This window comes from Mya arenaria, chromosome 14, assembly GCF_026914265.1.
Source record: "Mya arenaria isolate MELC-2E11 chromosome 14, ASM2691426v1".
In the NCBI taxonomy this organism is placed as follows: domain Eukaryota; kingdom Metazoa; phylum Mollusca; class Bivalvia; order Myida; family Myidae; genus Mya; species Mya arenaria.
This window is the reverse complement of record NC_069135.1, coordinates 1416538-1435713: the sequence shown is the minus strand read 5'-3', so window position 1 is coordinate 1435713 and position 19176 is coordinate 1416538. Positions and strand designations below refer to the sequence as shown.

At 36.6% G+C, this 19176-nt stretch overlaps 1 protein-coding gene across 2 annotated transcripts; it reads left to right on the top strand.

The window, feature by feature from the left end:
* Nucleotides 1–3781: 3781 nt before the first annotated feature.
* LOC128217941 (uncharacterized) lies at nucleotides 3782–15903 on the top strand. Of its 2 annotated transcripts, none has more exons than XM_052925408.1 (8): nucleotides 3782–3928; nucleotides 4735–4768; nucleotides 12817–12869; nucleotides 13258–13316; nucleotides 13642–13729; nucleotides 14493–14679; nucleotides 14978–15047; nucleotides 15257–15903. In XM_052925408.1, the coding sequence occupies exons 1-8, from the start codon at nucleotides 3868–3870 to the stop codon at nucleotides 15752–15754; spliced, it is 1050 nt and encodes a 349-aa protein (XP_052781368.1). In that variant the 5' UTR covers nucleotides 3782–3867; the 3' UTR covers nucleotides 15755–15903. The 2 variants fall into 2 exon arrangements, with proteins under 2 accessions (XP_052781368.1, XP_052781367.1); XM_052925407.1 differs by having other exon boundaries at nucleotides 4732–4768.
* Nucleotides 15904–19176: the final 3273 nt, after the last annotated feature.

Here is a 19176-nt window from a genome sequence, read left to right as displayed (position 1 = left end):
GACACTGGGTATAGGGAGCTCGGTTACCGCCATGACCGAGGAATGTGTATATTTGCGACACTTGGTATTGGGAGCTCGGTTACCGTCATGACCGAGGAATGTGTATATGTGCAACAAAGGATATAGGGACCTCGGTTACCGTCAAGACCGAGGAATGTGTATATTTTCAACACTGGATATAGTGACCTCGTCATGACCGAGGAATGTGTATATGTGCGACACTGGGTATGAGGTCATCATACGGGTATTAGGCTAATGCTGTAAAGCAATAGCTCAACGTTTATTTCATTCCAATAAAGGGTGCTAAAACATTTTGTTCATATCTCGGTATGAAATTTGATAACTTCTGGTCACAACGTTATGGTTCTTGTAGAACATATGTTTGCCCTGTAGAGTATCATGCAATGAAATGAAGTCCTTTGTTGAATTTGATTATAAAGGTATAAAGGTTTACCATGTGCCGTAAATAAAAAAGCTAAAAGCCAACGACATCTTGCCAATATCGATTAAGCGAAGAATTGGTGCTGTTTTCACTCAAATATCCCAGTTAAAGAGTGGATATCAATTAATAAGAAAATTTAAATACGTATAGTCTAATTGACTAGAGAATATATTATTTGTCTGTGATATTGTCTGACGTGTGTTAATTTTATTTCCCAAAGATTTCATTGAGATCTCTTTTTTCTAGCCCCTTTAATCTATCAGTCATTATCGATGAGAATGTAAATGCATTTTATAATTTTATGAGTATGTAATCATTTTTGTTCAAATCGGGGAATTACTTTGAGTCATCATGATGCATTACCTATTTAGTTTTGTTAACATTAATAAGCTCACACAAAGCGTATCCAATGCTTGTTGTATTGTTGACGATTTGACATAAGTATGCTAGTCAGTTTGTTAGAAAAAGATAAAAAGTTACAACCCACATAAATATTTCACTTCCTTTTTTGCTTTGATTCTTAGGCCATGCAATAAATGCGATTTTGATTTACCACAACTTATACTTACAAACGAAAACACACAAAATGTACCCCCTAAAATGTTCTGATAATTATCGATTATTCCGATTAATCAGTCGGTTTGTTTGTCCGATTATTTTATAGTGAAAATGATGCCGATCGCCCATCAAAAGAAAATACTAAATCTAGAATGGACGGATATCCGACTGGAGAATGTACAAAGAACAGTGATTTAAAACAGTGTTAGTCACAAAGATACATATATGTACATGAGTAAAAACACAAATAACTGTTTAATTTCTTTACATGTGTACCTTTGAACCTAAAAAGAAAGAAACATCTGAATCCCCAACTACCAACTGGTTTGTAGCTGAATATTCGCGAATAACCGACTGGAAATGGTCGAATATCCGACTGGCGAATGTACGAACAATGGTGATTTAAACCGGTGTTTTTCACGAAAAAATACATATGTGTATATGAATAAAACAAAAGAACTGTTTGATTTCCTTATATCAGTACCTTTTAACCATAAACAGAAGAAAATCTGAATCTCCAACTACCAACTGGTTTATAGTTGAATATTCATGAATAACCGACTGTAAATGGTCGAATATCCGAGGTGAATGTACGAACAATATTGAATTAAACCATTGTTTTTCACAAAGATACATATGTGTAGATGCATAAACATACATTCGGCTTGTGATTCCTTTACAAGTGTACCTTTTAACCATAAAACAACACAACATCTGAATCACCAGCTCCCGACTGGTTGGTAGTTGACTATTCTCGAATAATGGACTGGTATTGGTCGAATATCCGACTGGTGAATGTTCGAAAAATAGTGATTTAAAACAGTGTTTGTCACAAAGATATATGTGTGAAAATGAATAAAAACACAATAACTGTTTGATTTATGTGTACCGTTTAACCATAAAAAACCCGAAAACAATCTGAATCCCCAACTACCAACTGGTTCGTAGTTGCATATTCGCAAATAACTTATTGGAAATAGTCATGTTTTATATCAATTTGTAGGTGATTCTTATTTACGTAAAAACAATCGTAAACAATAACACGGGTGGTCAACCATACAATACATGTGTCATATCGGACTGAACAATCATACCATGGAATCCATGGTATCTTATAAACATTCATCCTTGAATCAATTTTATGTGGATTTTATTAGTTTTCAGGTTGCATGGCTTTTCAATAGGCGACATTTCAGTATTAAAACTCTTTAGGCGAAAATCGTACAAATCGAAAGTGTTGCAGATCTCCGACGACGCCCCAAAAGAAGATCGACGACTACCCAAGAAAATTCAATTTGTCAATGACCACCTTCAGGATCGTTTTACCACAGCAGCGACGATGGCACGTAATACAGTGGGCAGACACAACCGCGCAATCCATCCACAGACAGTGCGCAATCGCCTGAGGACCGTCGCCTTGCGGTTCCGTCGTCCCTTGCTACCGCGGTCCAGAAACAATGCCTCCGGCTATCAGGGAGATCTGAACAAATGAAAAGTATAGGACGAGTGTTATCACGATATAGTTTTTTTTTATTTCGTAGCAGGTCCAATACTTAGTATATAGTTTTGGTTTTAATACCGAGCAGATTGAGATATGAAACACTTGGTAAAATGGTATGAGTGATACTGATTATTCATAACACTTTTATTTAATTTCGTTTTGTATAGATTACATGTTAATGTAACCATTTTTGTGTTTAGGGTAGTGTTACAGCCCTTCCTGTAGAACGATTACGCAGGAGCCGACGTTTTTCTCGCTGAAATTACCCGGCACAAGTACGTCTTGCAATACGTATGTTCGGATGAGAAGTTACCAGCTGTATGAAGTTCCACAAATACCCACCGCCACCCTAGCATGTATATTGAAGAATGAATGACGAACTTAAGGAAATGTTTAGGTTTAACAATATATAAACATGTAATATTATCAATATAAAATGAAAAACATACATTTTTAAGTACATACACGCACCAGGGAATATACATAGGTACATGTCTTTGTAACTGTATATCTATGTATTTGTACCATTTATCATGTATCGCAAAAGTCGTGCGTTTCCTTTGGAGCTTTGCACGCGTCTGTATACTTCATCTTCGGCGACAAATTCAAAGCAAGTTTACAGCGGGCATCCGAGCGCATGTCGGAAGTGACTTTGATTCAGTGTAAAGCTAAGCTGTGATGTTGGCATTTTGTTGCTGTATAGAAGCTGTACATGTTTTAACTTTCTGTATAATAATTATTTATTTTAATACTAAGTGATTACATTATATCACTAACTCTCCTTGGCTTAACGTTACGCGAGACTGATATCTAGTGTATCAAATATTAAGACAGTGTTTGTTGGGTGTATCTTTCTGGAGACGGTTTAAGTGTGTACATTCCTTATCATGAAAATATCTTTGGCATGTTTTCTTACTGTGGCCGTAATTACTAATTCATATATTTAAAATTTCCTGACCATAGTCACCACTTTAAGCTTCTCTTCCATCACTGAGAGAGTCAGAGTTATCATACACGTAACGTTTTCATTGTTCACGTAACGTTCAATAAAAATTGCATTTAAAGCATTTCTGTCCTAGTTAAATACATTATGCTCCATGTTTAATGTTACAATATTCAAAAGCGCAAATGAACATTACAGCACTTGACATGTCCGGTAATATTTGTGTACGGAAGCTATTAGAATATGGTGTCACGTCAAACTTCCTTGAAGTGAAAGTATGTGCAATACGGAAACAGTGTAGTGATAATATCGAAAATCATAATCAAGTTGACTTATAAACAGGAACAAGTAAGGTTTGAGATTACATGGAAATATAGGGCTAGGTTAGGATTTAAGTGTACATTTTAAATAAGAATTTTCGAGATGATTTTTAAACTGTGCACCATCACAGTTTTTATGGGCATTTGTTTGCTCGTTTCAAATGGTATGTATTCGAAATATAGTCTTGAATTGGTAATGGTTATAACTTTGATGTATGTTCGTATGGTAAACTGTATCGTAAAATATTCTACGTTCTATTCTAAGGCCAGTGCTATCATTCATATTGCATTGACCATTTGAATAAATTCATGTACGACGTGATGTTGACATCAGTCCAAATGAATGTATTTTAGGAGTATATGTATCCTCTAACCATTCAGCGTGTTCCAATAAGCCACGACCATCGACGTTGAAAGAAAGTAATGGAACGACGACATTATTATTGTATGACAATGGACGACAATCTATGAAATGCCGCAATGTTACTGTATGGTCATCTAGGATTAAGATACAAACAATAAAGCCAATATTCTTTGTAATAATTTTGAGTTGCCATGTGTATCAAGTACTACTACATATAAAAAATAATAGCAACAATGAGAAGAACAAATAATAACTGAAAAAGGTGATGGCAACAAAAAGAAAAAAAATATTATTTTAGAGCAGTGCTTCCTTTTATAGCAGTCTGTTGTTTCTAAATTAAATATCCACACAATATTGTCAATTGTCCTTGTTTTTTTTCTTAAAACCTATTTTCGTCTTCTTTTGTTTAACTCTATTTCAAGAACACTTTTTCTTTGAGTTCCATGATGGATTTATACTTGAAAGATAAATGGTGAAATATCCCGTTCATTAGTAAGTAATTAGCATGTCATTGTAATCAATACATATTTCTCTTTCCTGTTCGGATACTCTACAAAATGGTATTTCATTGAAACAAGCATATATTTTGTTTTTATATTTCAGCAGGAAAGTCACCGAACAGCGCCAAATCGGGTGATCGGTATGTTTCTGAATCGTATTTTAATTCTTCCGAACAACACAGAAATGACTTACAATACAATCAAAAAACTGTTTGTTGTCGCCGCCCGTTTGACAATATCAGGTGTGAACATTCCATTATATCCAAGTTATCATTTTAATTACAGATGACTCGTAAATCAACAGCTTAGAACCGTAATCCTTAAATTAAATCCACATTTAATCGACTCTTGCTGTATAACATAACCCATCGGATACTATACTTCAGGTACAGCTGCTATCATCTCGTAACGTTGCCAAAATTATGGTTCAGGTGCTTTTATCTCGTTAGGTTGCCAAAACTATTGTAGTGATGCTTTTATCTCGTGACGTTGCCAAAATTATGGTACAGATGCTATCATCTCGATACGTTGCAAAAAATATGATAGTGATGCTATTATCTCGTGACGTTGCCAAAATTATGGTACAAATGCTGTCATCACGTTAAGTTGCCAAAGTTAAGGTATTGGTGTTATTGTAACGTGCGATGACAGAGACGCAACATGATCCAGAGGCTATTATCTCGTAACGTTGCCAACATAATGAATCATAGGCGATCATCTCGAAACGTTGCCAAAATTATGATTGAAATGCTATACTCTCATAACGTTGCCAAAATTATGGCACAGAGGCTATCATCTCGTTACGTTGTCAAAATTATTGTAGAAATTATATTATCTCGGGACATTGCCAAAATTATAGTACATAAAATATCTTCTCGTTACGTTGCCGAAGTTAGGGTACTACTACTGTCATCTCGTTACGTTGCCAAGTTATGGTCCTGATGTTGACATCTCGTTACGTTGCCAATGTTATGGTACTGACACTCCCATCTCGTTACGTAGCAAAAATAGTACATATGTTGAAATCTCGTTACGTTGCCAGAATTATGGTACTGGTGCTATCATCTCGTTAAGTTACCAAAGGTATGGGACTGATATTGTCATCATGGTACATTTTCGAAGTTATTGCGCAGGTGCTATCATATTTGTACGTTACCAGCGTTATGGCACTTTTCCTTTCATCTCATTACGTTGCAAAAGTTATGGTGATGATGCTATCATCTCGTTTCTATGCCAAAGTAACCGTACTGATGTTATCAACTCGCTATGTTAACAAGATTATGGTACTGATGCTATCATCTCATAACGTTGCCAAAGTAATGGTATTGATGCTAACATCTCGTTACGTTGTCAAAGTTATGGTACTGATTCTATCATCTCGTTACGTTGTCAAAGTTATGGTACTGATGCTATCATCTAGTAACGTTGCCAGATGTATGGTACGAATGCTTCCAGCTCGTTCCGTTGTCAAAGTTATGGTACAGATGCTACCATCTCGTAACGTTGTCAGAGTTATGGTACTGATGCTACCATCTCGTTACGTTGTCATAGTTATGGTACGGATGCTACCATCACGTAACGTTATCAAAGTTATGGTTCTGATGCTACCATCTCGCAACGTTGTCAGAGTTATGGTACAGATGCTACCATGTTTAACGTTGTCAAAGGTATGGTACGGATGCTACCATCTCGTTACGTTGTCAAAGTTATGGTACGGATGCTACCATCTCGTTATGTTGTCAAAGGTATGGTTCTGATGCTACCATCTCGTAACGTTGTCAAAGTTATGGTACTGATACTACCATCTCGTTACGTTGTCAAAGTTATGGTACTGATGCTACCATCTTGTTACGTTGTCAAAAGTATGGTACTGATGCTTCCATCTCGTTACGTTGTCAGAGTTATGCTATTGATGCTACCATCTGGTTACGTTGTCAAAGGTTTAGTACTGATGCTACCATCTCGTTACGTTGTCAAAGGTATGGTACGTTTGCTACCATCTCATTACGTTGTCAGATTTGATACTGATGCTACTATCTCGTTACGTTGTCAAAGGTATGGTACGGATGCTACCATCTCGTTATGTTGTCAGAACTATGATACTGATGCTACAATCTCGTAACGTTGTCAATGTTATGGTACTGATGTTATCATGTCGTTACGTTGTAAAAGCTATGGTACGGATGCTACCATCTCGTTACGTTGTCAATGTTATGGTACTGATGCTACAATCTCGTTACGTTTACGAAGTTATGGTACTGATGGTATCGTCTCGTTACGTTGTCAATGTTATGGTACTGATGGTATCGTCTTATTACGTTGTCAATGTTATGGTACTGATGCTACCATCTCATAACGTTGCCAATGTTATGGTCCTGGTGGTACCATCTTGTTAAGTTGCCATATTATGGTACTGATGCTACCATCTCGTTACGTTGCTAAAATAATGATCCGGATGCTATCATCTCGTTAATTTATGTTACTGGTGTAATCATCTCGATACGTTACCAATTTCTTGGTACTTGTGGTAAAATATAGTTACGTTGTCAAAGTTCTTGTACTAATGCTCTCATGTATATACGTTGCCAGTTATGGTAACTGGTGCTTCCATCTCGCTTCGTTGCTAAAAGTATATGTTTATTGCTATCATGTTGTTACGTTGCCAGAGTTATGATACTGATGTGATTACCTCCTTACGTTGCCAGAGTCATGGCAACACTAATGCTATCACCTTGTTACATTGCTACAGCCGTGACTATTGTGCTTTCGTCTCATATCCGGTACAAAAATAATGGTACCTCGTCCAAGGTTTTGTTGCCAGAGTGATGATACTGGTGCTATCTCGTTTCCTTATAGTACTGATACTATCATCTCATTGTGTTGCCATGATGTTGTCACTACGTCATGTTGCCAAATATTTGGGGATGTTGGTTTAAACATATTTTATTGAGCAAAATTTATCAACATTTCAATACAAATACATAATCAAATTTCAGGATTGGAACAATAGAAATAAACTAATAGAGTTCCTTTCCCTGATATGATAAATTACAATTAGCATTTGAGGCGGATACTAGTGATGGAGTTATAACCATATTAATATACATGCTCACATTAAATAATGTTTAAAATTTAGGCAATTGAATGATAGACGTTAAATGCAAAAACATTTATTGTAGAGAAAAAAAACAACTTAATTCTAAATTAATCAACTGTATTGAGATAGTAAAAAATATAGTATGAAAAGAACGAAGAATAAAAGAAGGAGAGGCAAAGTAAAAGATGTGTGAGTGTTGGTGGTTTGAGTCGATGACTGGCTTTCAAATATTTTTGACAAATAAGTAAAACGATGAACTGCATCAAACAGAGTACTATTTTGCTCTTCAGTCAGTGTGTCATCACCATATAGAAAGCAACGGAGGGTAACCTCAGTTAGAGATTGAACAGTATTAAACATATTTTGCCTTTGTTCAGTAAAGAGAGGACAAATAAAGAGATAGTGGTATGTAGTCTCCTGTCTTCCATACATGCAAAATGGTGAAGGAACAATATTTTTAACATAGAGATGATGATTCAGGGAACTACAATCGTTGCGTAGGCGAGTGTTCAGGACCTGAAGCCGGCGTTTCCCGTTATAAAATATTCTAAGTGTTTTGGGCTTATCAGAATAGAGGTATGATTTAAAATCAACGATATTGTTTATAGCCTTTGCGTCAACTGGAAGAGAATTCCATGCAGATATTGTTAAAGGAAGGAAGGAATTCATATACAAAGATGTGCGGGCTAGGACACTAGATATATTGGATGAATTTCTAAGTGTTCTTGAAGAAGTTTGTGTTTCTCGCGTCTAGTACTTAACGTATACCAACCAGATTCTATTTGTAGTAAATGCAGAGAAACAAATCTAGTACAACCAGTAACTATGCGTGCACATTCGTTTTGTATTTTATCCAGTTCGTCTTTTTCGTATTGTGTACAAGTATCCCAGATAGCATCTGCATACTCCTAGATAGGCCTAATAAAGGAAAGAAATATGACCTCCAGAGACCGCCTATCAAGTAGATAACGAAGACGTTTCATTATATTAACTCTGGACCAGGCTTTATGATGTAGTTAATATGAGCATGCCAACTGCAATCATCAGAGAGAAAAATACCAAGATGTTTGTGAGATTCAACAGAAGGAATATTCACTGGTGGGTGAATGGGTTTATTTCTTTTACGAGATATGACCATTGATTCTGATTTTGATGGATTGAACTTAACGAGCCATTTGTCGGCCCAGAGAGATATTTTGTTAATATCATTCTGTAGTTTTAAGGCTGTAGACTGAGGGGAGTCGACAATAACAAAGAGACTCGTATCATCCGCAAAAAGGTTTATACTTGAATCAACCTCCTTAACAATATCATTGATGTATACGAGGAACAAAAGAGGACACAGAATTGATCCCTGTGGGACTCCAGCTTTAATCTCAGATAATGAGGAAGTAGCTCCTGGAATTACAACGACCTATTTCCTAAGTAATTGGAAAACCAAGACAGTATACGACCAGAAAGTCCTGCTTGTTCAAGCTTGTACAATAGACCACGATGCCAAACCTTATCAAAGGCTTTACTTATATCGAAAAAGACAAATCTTATTTCAAGTCCATCGTCGAGAGCTTGACAAAATGTATTACAGAGATAAGTTAACTGGTTAACAGTAAAGTCACCGGGCATAAAACCTGATTGGAAACTGGTAAAGAAGTGTGAATCACGAAGAAAATTAAATACAAATGTTTAAATACAATTCTTTCAAAGACCTTTTCCATTGTATTAAGAAGAGAGATTGGGCGATAGTTAGAGGGGAATTAAGAATTAAGCGAAACATTAAACAATTCACATAAAGGTTGGCGAAGTTGGACAGATGCTTCACGTAGGATACGATTGTTAATGCCATCTGGGCCTGATGCTTTACCTGTCTTGAGACAATTAATATCCTCAACCTCAGATGATAAAATGATAAAGGATTCTAGTTTTCCTTATTCAGCTCTAATTTCGTGTTGGGGAACAGCTTGACTAGAGTCGTCAACGTATGTTTGGCGCACAAAAAAGTCATTGAGAATATCCGCCTTATGGTGTTCATCCGTAACAAGTTCACCATCAAGTGGATTGACTAGTGACGGAATGCCGTCATGGTGATGTTGTCGGAGTGATAAATGATTTTAAAGTTTTCCACCAGTCCTTTGAACTGAGCTCACTGGATTTGAGATTCGAAGCAAGTTTATTAAAATAAAGTGATTTAGAACTACGAACGAGAGCAACTACTTCGTTTCGCAAGCTGCGGAACCTTGTCCAATGTGTCGGATTATTTAAGCGTTTAGCTTTTCTAAAGGTACGTTTTCGCTGCCGGATTTTTAATTTAATTCTAGCGTTCATCCAAGGAGGTTCATTTGGATAAATATTTACTACCTTGCTTGGAATACAACTGCCGGCAATATCAGAAATAGTTTGTGTTAGATTAGAGGTAAACAGATCTATATTAGCATTTCTAACAGTTGTACAATCAGTATCCGAAAGCTTCCGTCGTAATTGTACATAATTGCCATTATCATATTTCCATACTTTACGACGAGAAAACTTCTGTACTGATTTTTGGTATCTAAAATATTTAACTTGACTGAGTAGCTGCTATGACTGTTCTGAACTATAACTAATGCGAAAAATATTGTCAAAAGTAATGGGAATTGAACATATAGACAGTACTTAGGCATGACAATTATTGATGGTATATCACGAGCGGTCAAGATATGCGCAAGAGTAAAAACAAATACATTTCTACGGTTGTCATGCCTCTCAAAACTATACTGTAAATATTTAGCTGTACAAATGACATGATTCGACTCTAACCACCAAATAACACAGAAACTGTATAGAGAGAGAAGAGAGAAGAGAGAGAAAAGAAAACAGTTATAAATGCAATTCACAAGTAAGCATTGGGGAAGCGTTCTTACAGGATGATGATTAAAAAACATTATACGTTTTAAATAAGATCGAAAATATTAATATTATAGCTGTGGACCGGTAAAGTGGTAAATCAACTAGAAGAAAAAAAAACAAGAAAACATATTTGATGCAAAAAGAAAAGAAAAGTGTTTAACACCTACAGAACAATGAACTTATTGCTGTAATAGTAATTCATATTTTCATCGAAGAGTTTAAACTGTGTTCTTAAAGAATTGAACATTAATTTACACTATATGGTAATCAATCGTATGCACAAGTTGATAACATACATAAGAACATGTCAGTTTGTACATAGACACAAAGGATACCTAAGCTCTTTAAGTCATAACCTATTTAACATATTTTCTTGAAAGATCCTCAGTTTATTTAAAATTGAAATAGATGTTGTTCAAACGAGGTATATAAGTAAAATCAAGTAATCATCAATAGTACAGTACAGTACATACACACACTATGAAGATGCCGTAACTGTTACGAGTATCCGTGATATATCGCATAGGTTTCTATCTATTTGACAAAACAGGTAGTATGCTATGTATTAGGACAAATGAATTGAGATATTTTTATAAATGTTTACATTAAAGCATAAACATGAATATTGTATACAACTTGACAGACACTGGAACACTCACATGTATATACATACTTATACATAGTTACGCAATACATCACGCAGTACCATTAATGAGTAAATAACCTATTGTCAGATAACCTTTAGTTTAAAAGGACTTCAACAATTTTTAATGAAAAGGTTTTACACAAGTTTAAATGTGAATAATGAGGGATTAAACATCGAGTTTTAGGTGAAAATAAATGAATTATAATTTTAAAAAAATAAAAAAAATATTTTTTTTTTTAAATAAATGGTGATGTTGAATTTATCACGTTGCAAAAGGTATGAGGTTGCTACCCCTTAACCTCGTTGTGTCGACAATGCCTTGATGATATTGCTTTTAGGTCTTTTCATTACCAAAGGCCCTGCCATTACTCCGAATGACAAAAGTCATGGTGCTATTGATGTAATTTCTTTTCATTTTCAAATAATGGTTGTATGACTTCCTAGTAAAATTCATTCTGAAATTGTCTTTATATTAATTCATGACCAAAGTGAAAGCATTATTGCTTTCTCAAGATCCCTTGCCAAAGTGAGGTTGCTTTTATCTCGATTCCGATGCCAAAGTGAAAGTGAGAGTGCTTTCATTTCGAGTCCATGCCAAAGTGAAAGTGAGTTTGCTTTCATCTCGATTCCATGCCAAAGTGAATGTGACTGTGATTTCATCTAGATTCTTTGCAAAAGTGGAAGTGAGTTTGCTTTCATCTCGATTCCGTGCCAAAGTGGAAGTGAGTTTGCTTTCATCTCGATTCTTTGCCAAAGTGGAAGTGAGTTTGCATTCATCTCGATTCCATGCAAAAGTGGAAGTGAATTTGCTTTCATTTTGATTCCTTGCCAAAGTGGAAGTGAGTTGGCTTTCATCTCAATTCCATGCCAAAGTGGAAGTGAATTTGCTTTCACCTGGATATATGCTAAAGTGGAAGTGTGTTTGCTTTCATCTCGATTCCATGCCAAAGTGAAGTGAGTTTGCTTTCATATCGATACTTTGCCACATTAAAAGTGAGTTTCCTTTCATCTCGATTCCATGCCAAATAAAAGTGAGTTTGCTTTCATTTCGATTCCATGCCGAAATTAAAGTGAGTTTGTTTTCATTTCGATTCCATGCCAAAATGAAAGTGTTATTGCCTTCATTTTGTTTTCTTGCCAAAGACATTGGGTTTCCATCTCGTGTTCATGCTAACAGCATGGTGACATTGCAAATTGCCGTGCTTGTACCCTTAAGGTCGTACAATAACCTATTGCTTGCCCCTAGCTTTACTTCTGGGCATTTTTCGTTTAAGACCCGAGACTCAAAATTGCGCGCGATATTGGTATATATTTTGTTTTTGTAACAAAAAGCTGGTTCTACAGTTATTTTCACTTCTTTGGTTGGAACTATTTATATTTAAGATATTTTGTTACATTGAGGAATTCGCATGTCTGAGTCTGGCCCTCAAACTAAGACTCAATGTGTAAGTGAATATGGACCCCTTATTATGCCAGCATTACGGTACATATACAGTAATATTTTTATACTGTTGAATGTTCTGATTTGTTAAATACCAATGCAAAGTGTGCTTCATTTGCAGAAAGTTCTGTACCCTGAAATCATTGGAAACTCAAAACACAGACGGTAGATCATGTAAGTTCGCTTAGAAGAAAGTATCAAACGACATCAATGTCTGGACATTTATAAATTTTCGATGTGTTTGATTTTGCAACAATAGGTACCAAACCTTGTAGTTTTTAAGTTATTTTAATAAACATCGTAATGGGAAAGAATGGCCAGCTCCCTTCGCTAGGAAGGGATCGCTCGGTCTGTTCTAAGTCATTAAGATTTTACAAAATATGTTCGAACTCTTACTTGTATTCAACGAATCAAAAATGATCGAATGAAGTTTCAGTTATAAATTCTTGAACATGTTTGTACGAATCATCCTAATTATTGAACATTGATTTCCACAATATTGCATATGTATATTGCCCTTAATTCCACAATGTCATAAATTAAATCCATTATACTTTTTTAGCCGAACTTTTAATAGACTGTACAGACAACGACACTGTCTGTCAGAGATACTGTAGGAAGGTAATGTATAATTATTTTTGTAAAAAATCATTTAAGGTAGTACATGGTGTATTGCGATGCATAACAGGATTACAGCTTCAATGTTATCATTTACTGTTCCATTTACTGTGATACATTCATTCATTCATATATGGATTAATTTAAAGCAACACATCAGAGTACTCCCTGTCATTTTTTTTATTCATACAGCAAACTTTTATAATATTCAAGAGCAACTTATTATACTTGCCAATTTGTAATCAAGTACATAACAATGGTAAATAATATCAATGCTTCAATCGGCTTCAATAGTTTTGACATTGTTCATGTAATGTTATTTCGGCAGTATGACAAGGAATCAAGTGTTGCATTATACTGTACAACACACGACAGTGGATGGAGTCCAGCGCCTAAGCCAACTCCAACTGATGAAGGTAATGCTCTAAACGTGGTGATCTTTGGCTGTTGTGTTATATATCATTTCACGGACTTTATAAAAATGATATTTTAACCTATATCAGGTGATCTATGATATCTATAATTAGGTTGTCCCTGACTTGTCACAGACTTTCCTTATGTGAGTAAAGAATAATTTCAAAAGTCAAGGTCGAAATAGCTTCAAAGGGAGCTAATTAACACACTTTTAAGGGTTTAAAATTCTTTGAATTAATGGGACGGCAGTGTTTTATTTTAAATATTCGACTTTCAAATATAGAAAAAAAAACGAACAACAACAACAACAACAACAACAACAACAACAACAACAACTCTATCTTAAATACGGTAGTAAATTTCAATCTGAAATAAACTTCAATTGCAACTTATTTCAATGCTACAATGCTGAAAACAATATGTGGAAAACTAGACACGTTGAACTAACAAAGCACACATAAATGTATTCATATTGTCTCAGACTCTTACGGGTACTTAGTTCAACGGTAGGGGGTGAACACATTTTGAGTTAAAGGGAATGTGCCTTGTCAGTAAACAAAGAAGATTTCAGCCATTATAATTAAGCTTTTATCTAGAGGTCTTTATGAAAAATAAACTTTCACCAAGCCGCACCAGGCCTGTACGTTTGATATCCATAAAGACCTCCAAAATAGAATAACCTATACATTGAAATTGTGTTGTATCGTCAATTTTAAACTTTAATATTATTTCGTTATTTTGCAATAAAATTACACTTTAACGCAGTAACTCCTTCGAAACAGAAGAAGGCATATGACTGTCCAGTACAGGTCTGTCCGCGCAAGGATTGTGAGACCCTCCGTGAAATCTCGGGTGTGAGTGTCGGGGCGGCCGTGGGGATCCTCGTACTCGGGCTGTTCGTTGGAGCCATGGCGACCGCCGCTCTCTGCGTCTGCTGTCCCTCCGCCCATGCGTAAGTGATCAGACAGTTTTGTTCCGAGTATCTGATCGGCTACATTTTCTCATTCCCGTAGTATCTGTGTATTTTTTATAGTTCATATAATAGACATAGCTTCAATGTATGGTTTATGGTTTATATTTAATGGCTCCATTGTAATTTGTTTCTGTATATAATTTCCCCAATGGCATACGCATTATTATCTGGGAGTCCTGTTCTCAGTTTTAAAGGGTTTCGATATGATCTGTAATCAGGAAAGAACTAAACTGCTGAAAATCTATTTTTTAAAATAGACATACAGAATGTTTTTTAGGAAAGCATCAGCCGTAAGGTCAGGCAAGAAGAAAACATGCCGCGGGAATCTGGAAGATGAGGAAATCTCGGTGAGCATACAGTGTGATTACATGTGGATTTTTTAATACAAATACATAGAACTGATACAGGTACAAACGCATTGCGTAATCTTTGGCAGGAAATAGTGTACTCAAATCAACACACAGGTATGGAGTCACTGTCAAACCGATACATCAGAACTTTGATGCTAATCTTGTACTTATGTTTTTATATACGGCATTTTAATCAATTTATTTAGAATGCTAATGAGCAGAAATCTCGACACTTGCCAGTGGCGCCGCTCCCTTCCCTACCTGCTGACATTCGGTCTAGAGCCACAACAGCGCAAAATGCCAACGGTGGTCGAGCTGACTCCCAACACATATACAGCGAGTCGATGGATTTACCAGTCGACGACCACTCCAACACCAAATCGTCACTTGCTCCAGTGACGTCACCGAGATACGGATACAAGAAGTTCGTCAATGACGTAACACCGGGCACGAGCTCTTCGACAGTTGCAGAAAGCGCCTACCAGCCACTGAACACCGACAGAGGACATAGTGCGGAATACAATCAGATCTCCGCTGTTAGGGATGACGGCGATTTACGGAGCCAGGAGCACAGCGATCCCGGTGGAGCTCACCATGATTTTGTGCTTAAAAAGAAGGACGCTGAAATGGACTGTACTGAAACGGGTCATCCTGATAATGACACCAGTGTTCCACATGACAGTTTTGTGCTGGAGAAAAAATGATGCGCCAATATTGCAATGGTTCAATTTGTGAAATCTTGCAACAATTATTTAATTATCCATTAAATGTATTCCCTTATAGAAAAGAAGTGTTGAATAAATCGTTTGAAATGATGACCTTAAGGAGTTAACAACAATGATTAAAAGGACGATAGCGATGAATGTCTTTATATATAAATACTAACGTATATTGTCTGTATATGACACATTGTGTTCAATACATTTCAGTTTTGTTCTTTTTCGTTCAAAAATAAAAAATACAACTCGGTCGTCCAGCTTTATGTGACGTTTTTTTTGTTTTTTTTAAATGTTAAATTGAACGTCTAGCATAATATTTATCCGAGATTTTTGCAAACTATTTTAACTCATGACTGTGGAATGTGTACATGTGCGACACTTGGTATAGGGAGCTCGGTTACCGCCATGACCGAGGAATGTGTACATGTGCGACACTTGGTATATGGAGCTTGGTTACCGCCATGACCGAGGAATGTGTACATGTGCGACACTTGGTATAGGGAGCTCGGTTACCGCCATGACTGTGGAATGTGTACATGTGCGAAACTTGGTATATGGAGCTCGGTTACCGCCATGACCGAGGAATGTGTACATGTGCAAAACTTGGTATATGGAGCTTGGTTATCGCCATGACCGAGGAATGTGTACATGTGCGAAACTTGGTATATGGAGCTTGGTTACCGTCATGACCGAGGAATGTGTACATGTGCGAAACTTGGTAAATGGAGCTTGGTTACCGCCATGACCGAGGAATGTGTACATGTGCGAAACTTGGTATATGGAGCTTGGTTACCGCCATGACCGAGGAGTGTGTACATGTGCGAAACTTGGTATATGGAGTTTGGTTACCGCCATGACCGAGGAATGTGTACATGTGCGAAACTTGGTATATGGAGCTTGGTTACCGCCATGACCGAGGAATGTGTACATGTGCGACACTGGGTATAGGGAGCTCGGTTATCGTCATGACCGAGGAATGTGTATATGTGCGACACTGGGTATAGGGAGTACGGTTACCGTCATGACCGAAGAATGTGTATATGTGCGACACTGGGTATAGGGAGCTCGGTTACCGTCATGACCGAGGAATGTGTATATGTGAGACACTGGGTCTAAGGAGTTCGGTTACCGTCATGATCGAGGAATGTGTATATGTGCGACACTGGGTCTAGGGAGCTCGGTTACCGTCATTAACCGAGGAATGTGTATATGTGAGACACTGGGTCTAAGGAGTTCGGTTACCGTCATGATCGAGGAATGTGTATATGTGCGACACTGGGTCTAGGGAGCTCGGTTACCGTCTTGACCGAGGAATGTGTATATGTGCGACACTGGGTATAGGGAGCTCGGTTACCGTCTTGACCGAGGAATGTGCATATGTGCGACACTAGGTATAGGGAGCTCGGTTACCGCCATGACCGAGGAATGTGTATATGTGCGACACTGGGTATAGAGAGATTGGTTACCGTCATGCCGGAGGAATGTGTATGTGTGCGACACTTGGTATAGGGAACTCGGTTACCGTCATCACCGAAGAATGTGTATATGTGCGACACTGGGTATAGGGAGTTCGATTACCTTCACGACCGAGGAATGTGTATAAGTGCGGCACTGGGTATAGGGAGCTCGTTTACCGTCATGACCTAGTAATATGAATATGTGCGACACTGGGTATAGGGAGTTCGGTTACCGAAATGACTGAGGAATGCGTATATTTGCCACACTGGGTATGAGTTCATCATACGGGTATATGTCTTTTGCTATAAAGCAATAGGTCAACGTTTATTTTATTCCAATAAAGAGTGCTTAAACATTGTATTCATATTGCGGTATGAAATTTGATAACAATTGGTCACAACGTTATGGTTATTGTATGACACATGAGTTTGTATCAAGTCTCATGCAATGAAATGAAGTCCTTAAAAAAGTTAGCATGTGCCGTAAATAAAGCAAGTTAAAAGCCAACGACGTCTTGCCAGTATCGATTAAGCGAAGAATAGGTGCTGTTTTCACTCAAAATTATTCTTGCCCAGTTAAAGAAGGGATATACAAATAAAGTATTTGTCTGTGATAATGTCTGACGTGCGATACTTTTATTTCCCAAAGATTTCCTTGAGATAGTGGTTTACTTTCTAACCCTTGGAACTACTAGTCATTATTTCTGAGAATGTGAATGCATTTGTAATAGATACAGTACGAGTTTTTCTTCAAAAGCCGTTTCGCTAGGACGAACACCAATTTTGTCCGAGGCGAAACGGCTTCTTACGTTGGTAAGAGACACTTTTGAGGAAAAAACGAATAACTGGATCTGACCTATACGACGATATATGTGAGCAAATACATGCATTAATAAATAAATAAAATAAATATATAAATAAATACAGATTTATAAATAGATAGATATGAATAATTTTCCCGAAAAATAATCATTAGATTATTATCTTTTAACCAAAAAAGAAAAAAAATCTGAATCCCCAACTACCAACTGGTTTGTAGTTGAATATTCGCGAATAACAGACTAGAAATGGTCGAATATCCGACTGGCGAACGTACGAACAATAGTGATTTAAACCGGTGTTTTTCACAAAAATACATATGTGTTCAATAGAACATGAATAAAAACACAAGAACTGTTTGATTTCCTTACATGTGTACCTTTTAACCATAAAATGAAGAAAAACTGAATCTCCAACTACCAACTGGTTTATAGTTGAATATTCACAAATAACCGACTGTAAATGGTCGAATATCCGACTGGAGAATGTACGAACAATAGTGAATTACACCATTGTTTTTCACAAAGATACATATGTGTTGATGCATAAACATACATTCGGCTTGTGAATTCTTTATATGTTTACCTTTTAACCATAAAACAAGACAACACCTGAATCCCCAACCCCCGACTTGTTGGTAGATAAATATTCGCGAATAATCGACTGGAAATGGTCGAATATCCGTCTGGAGAATGTACGAACAATAGTGAATTAAACCATTGTTTTTCACAAAGATACATATGTGTAGATGCATAAACATACATTCGGCTTGTGAATTCTTTATATGTGCGTACCTTTAAACCATAAAACAAGACAACATCTGAATTCCCAACCCCCGACTTGTTGGTAGATGAATATTCGCGAATAATCAACTGGAAATGGTCGAATATCCGACTGGTGAATGTACGAAAATTAGTGATTTTAAACAGTGTTTGTCACAAAGATATATGTGTGAACATGACTAAAAACACGATAACTGTTTGATTTATTTACATGTGTACCTTTTAACCATAAAAAAGACGAAAACAATCTGAATCCCCAACTGGTTGGTAGTTGCATATTCGCGAATAACCAACTGGAAATAGTCGTGTAGCCTAATATCAACATCAATATCTAACTATGATTTTTCGA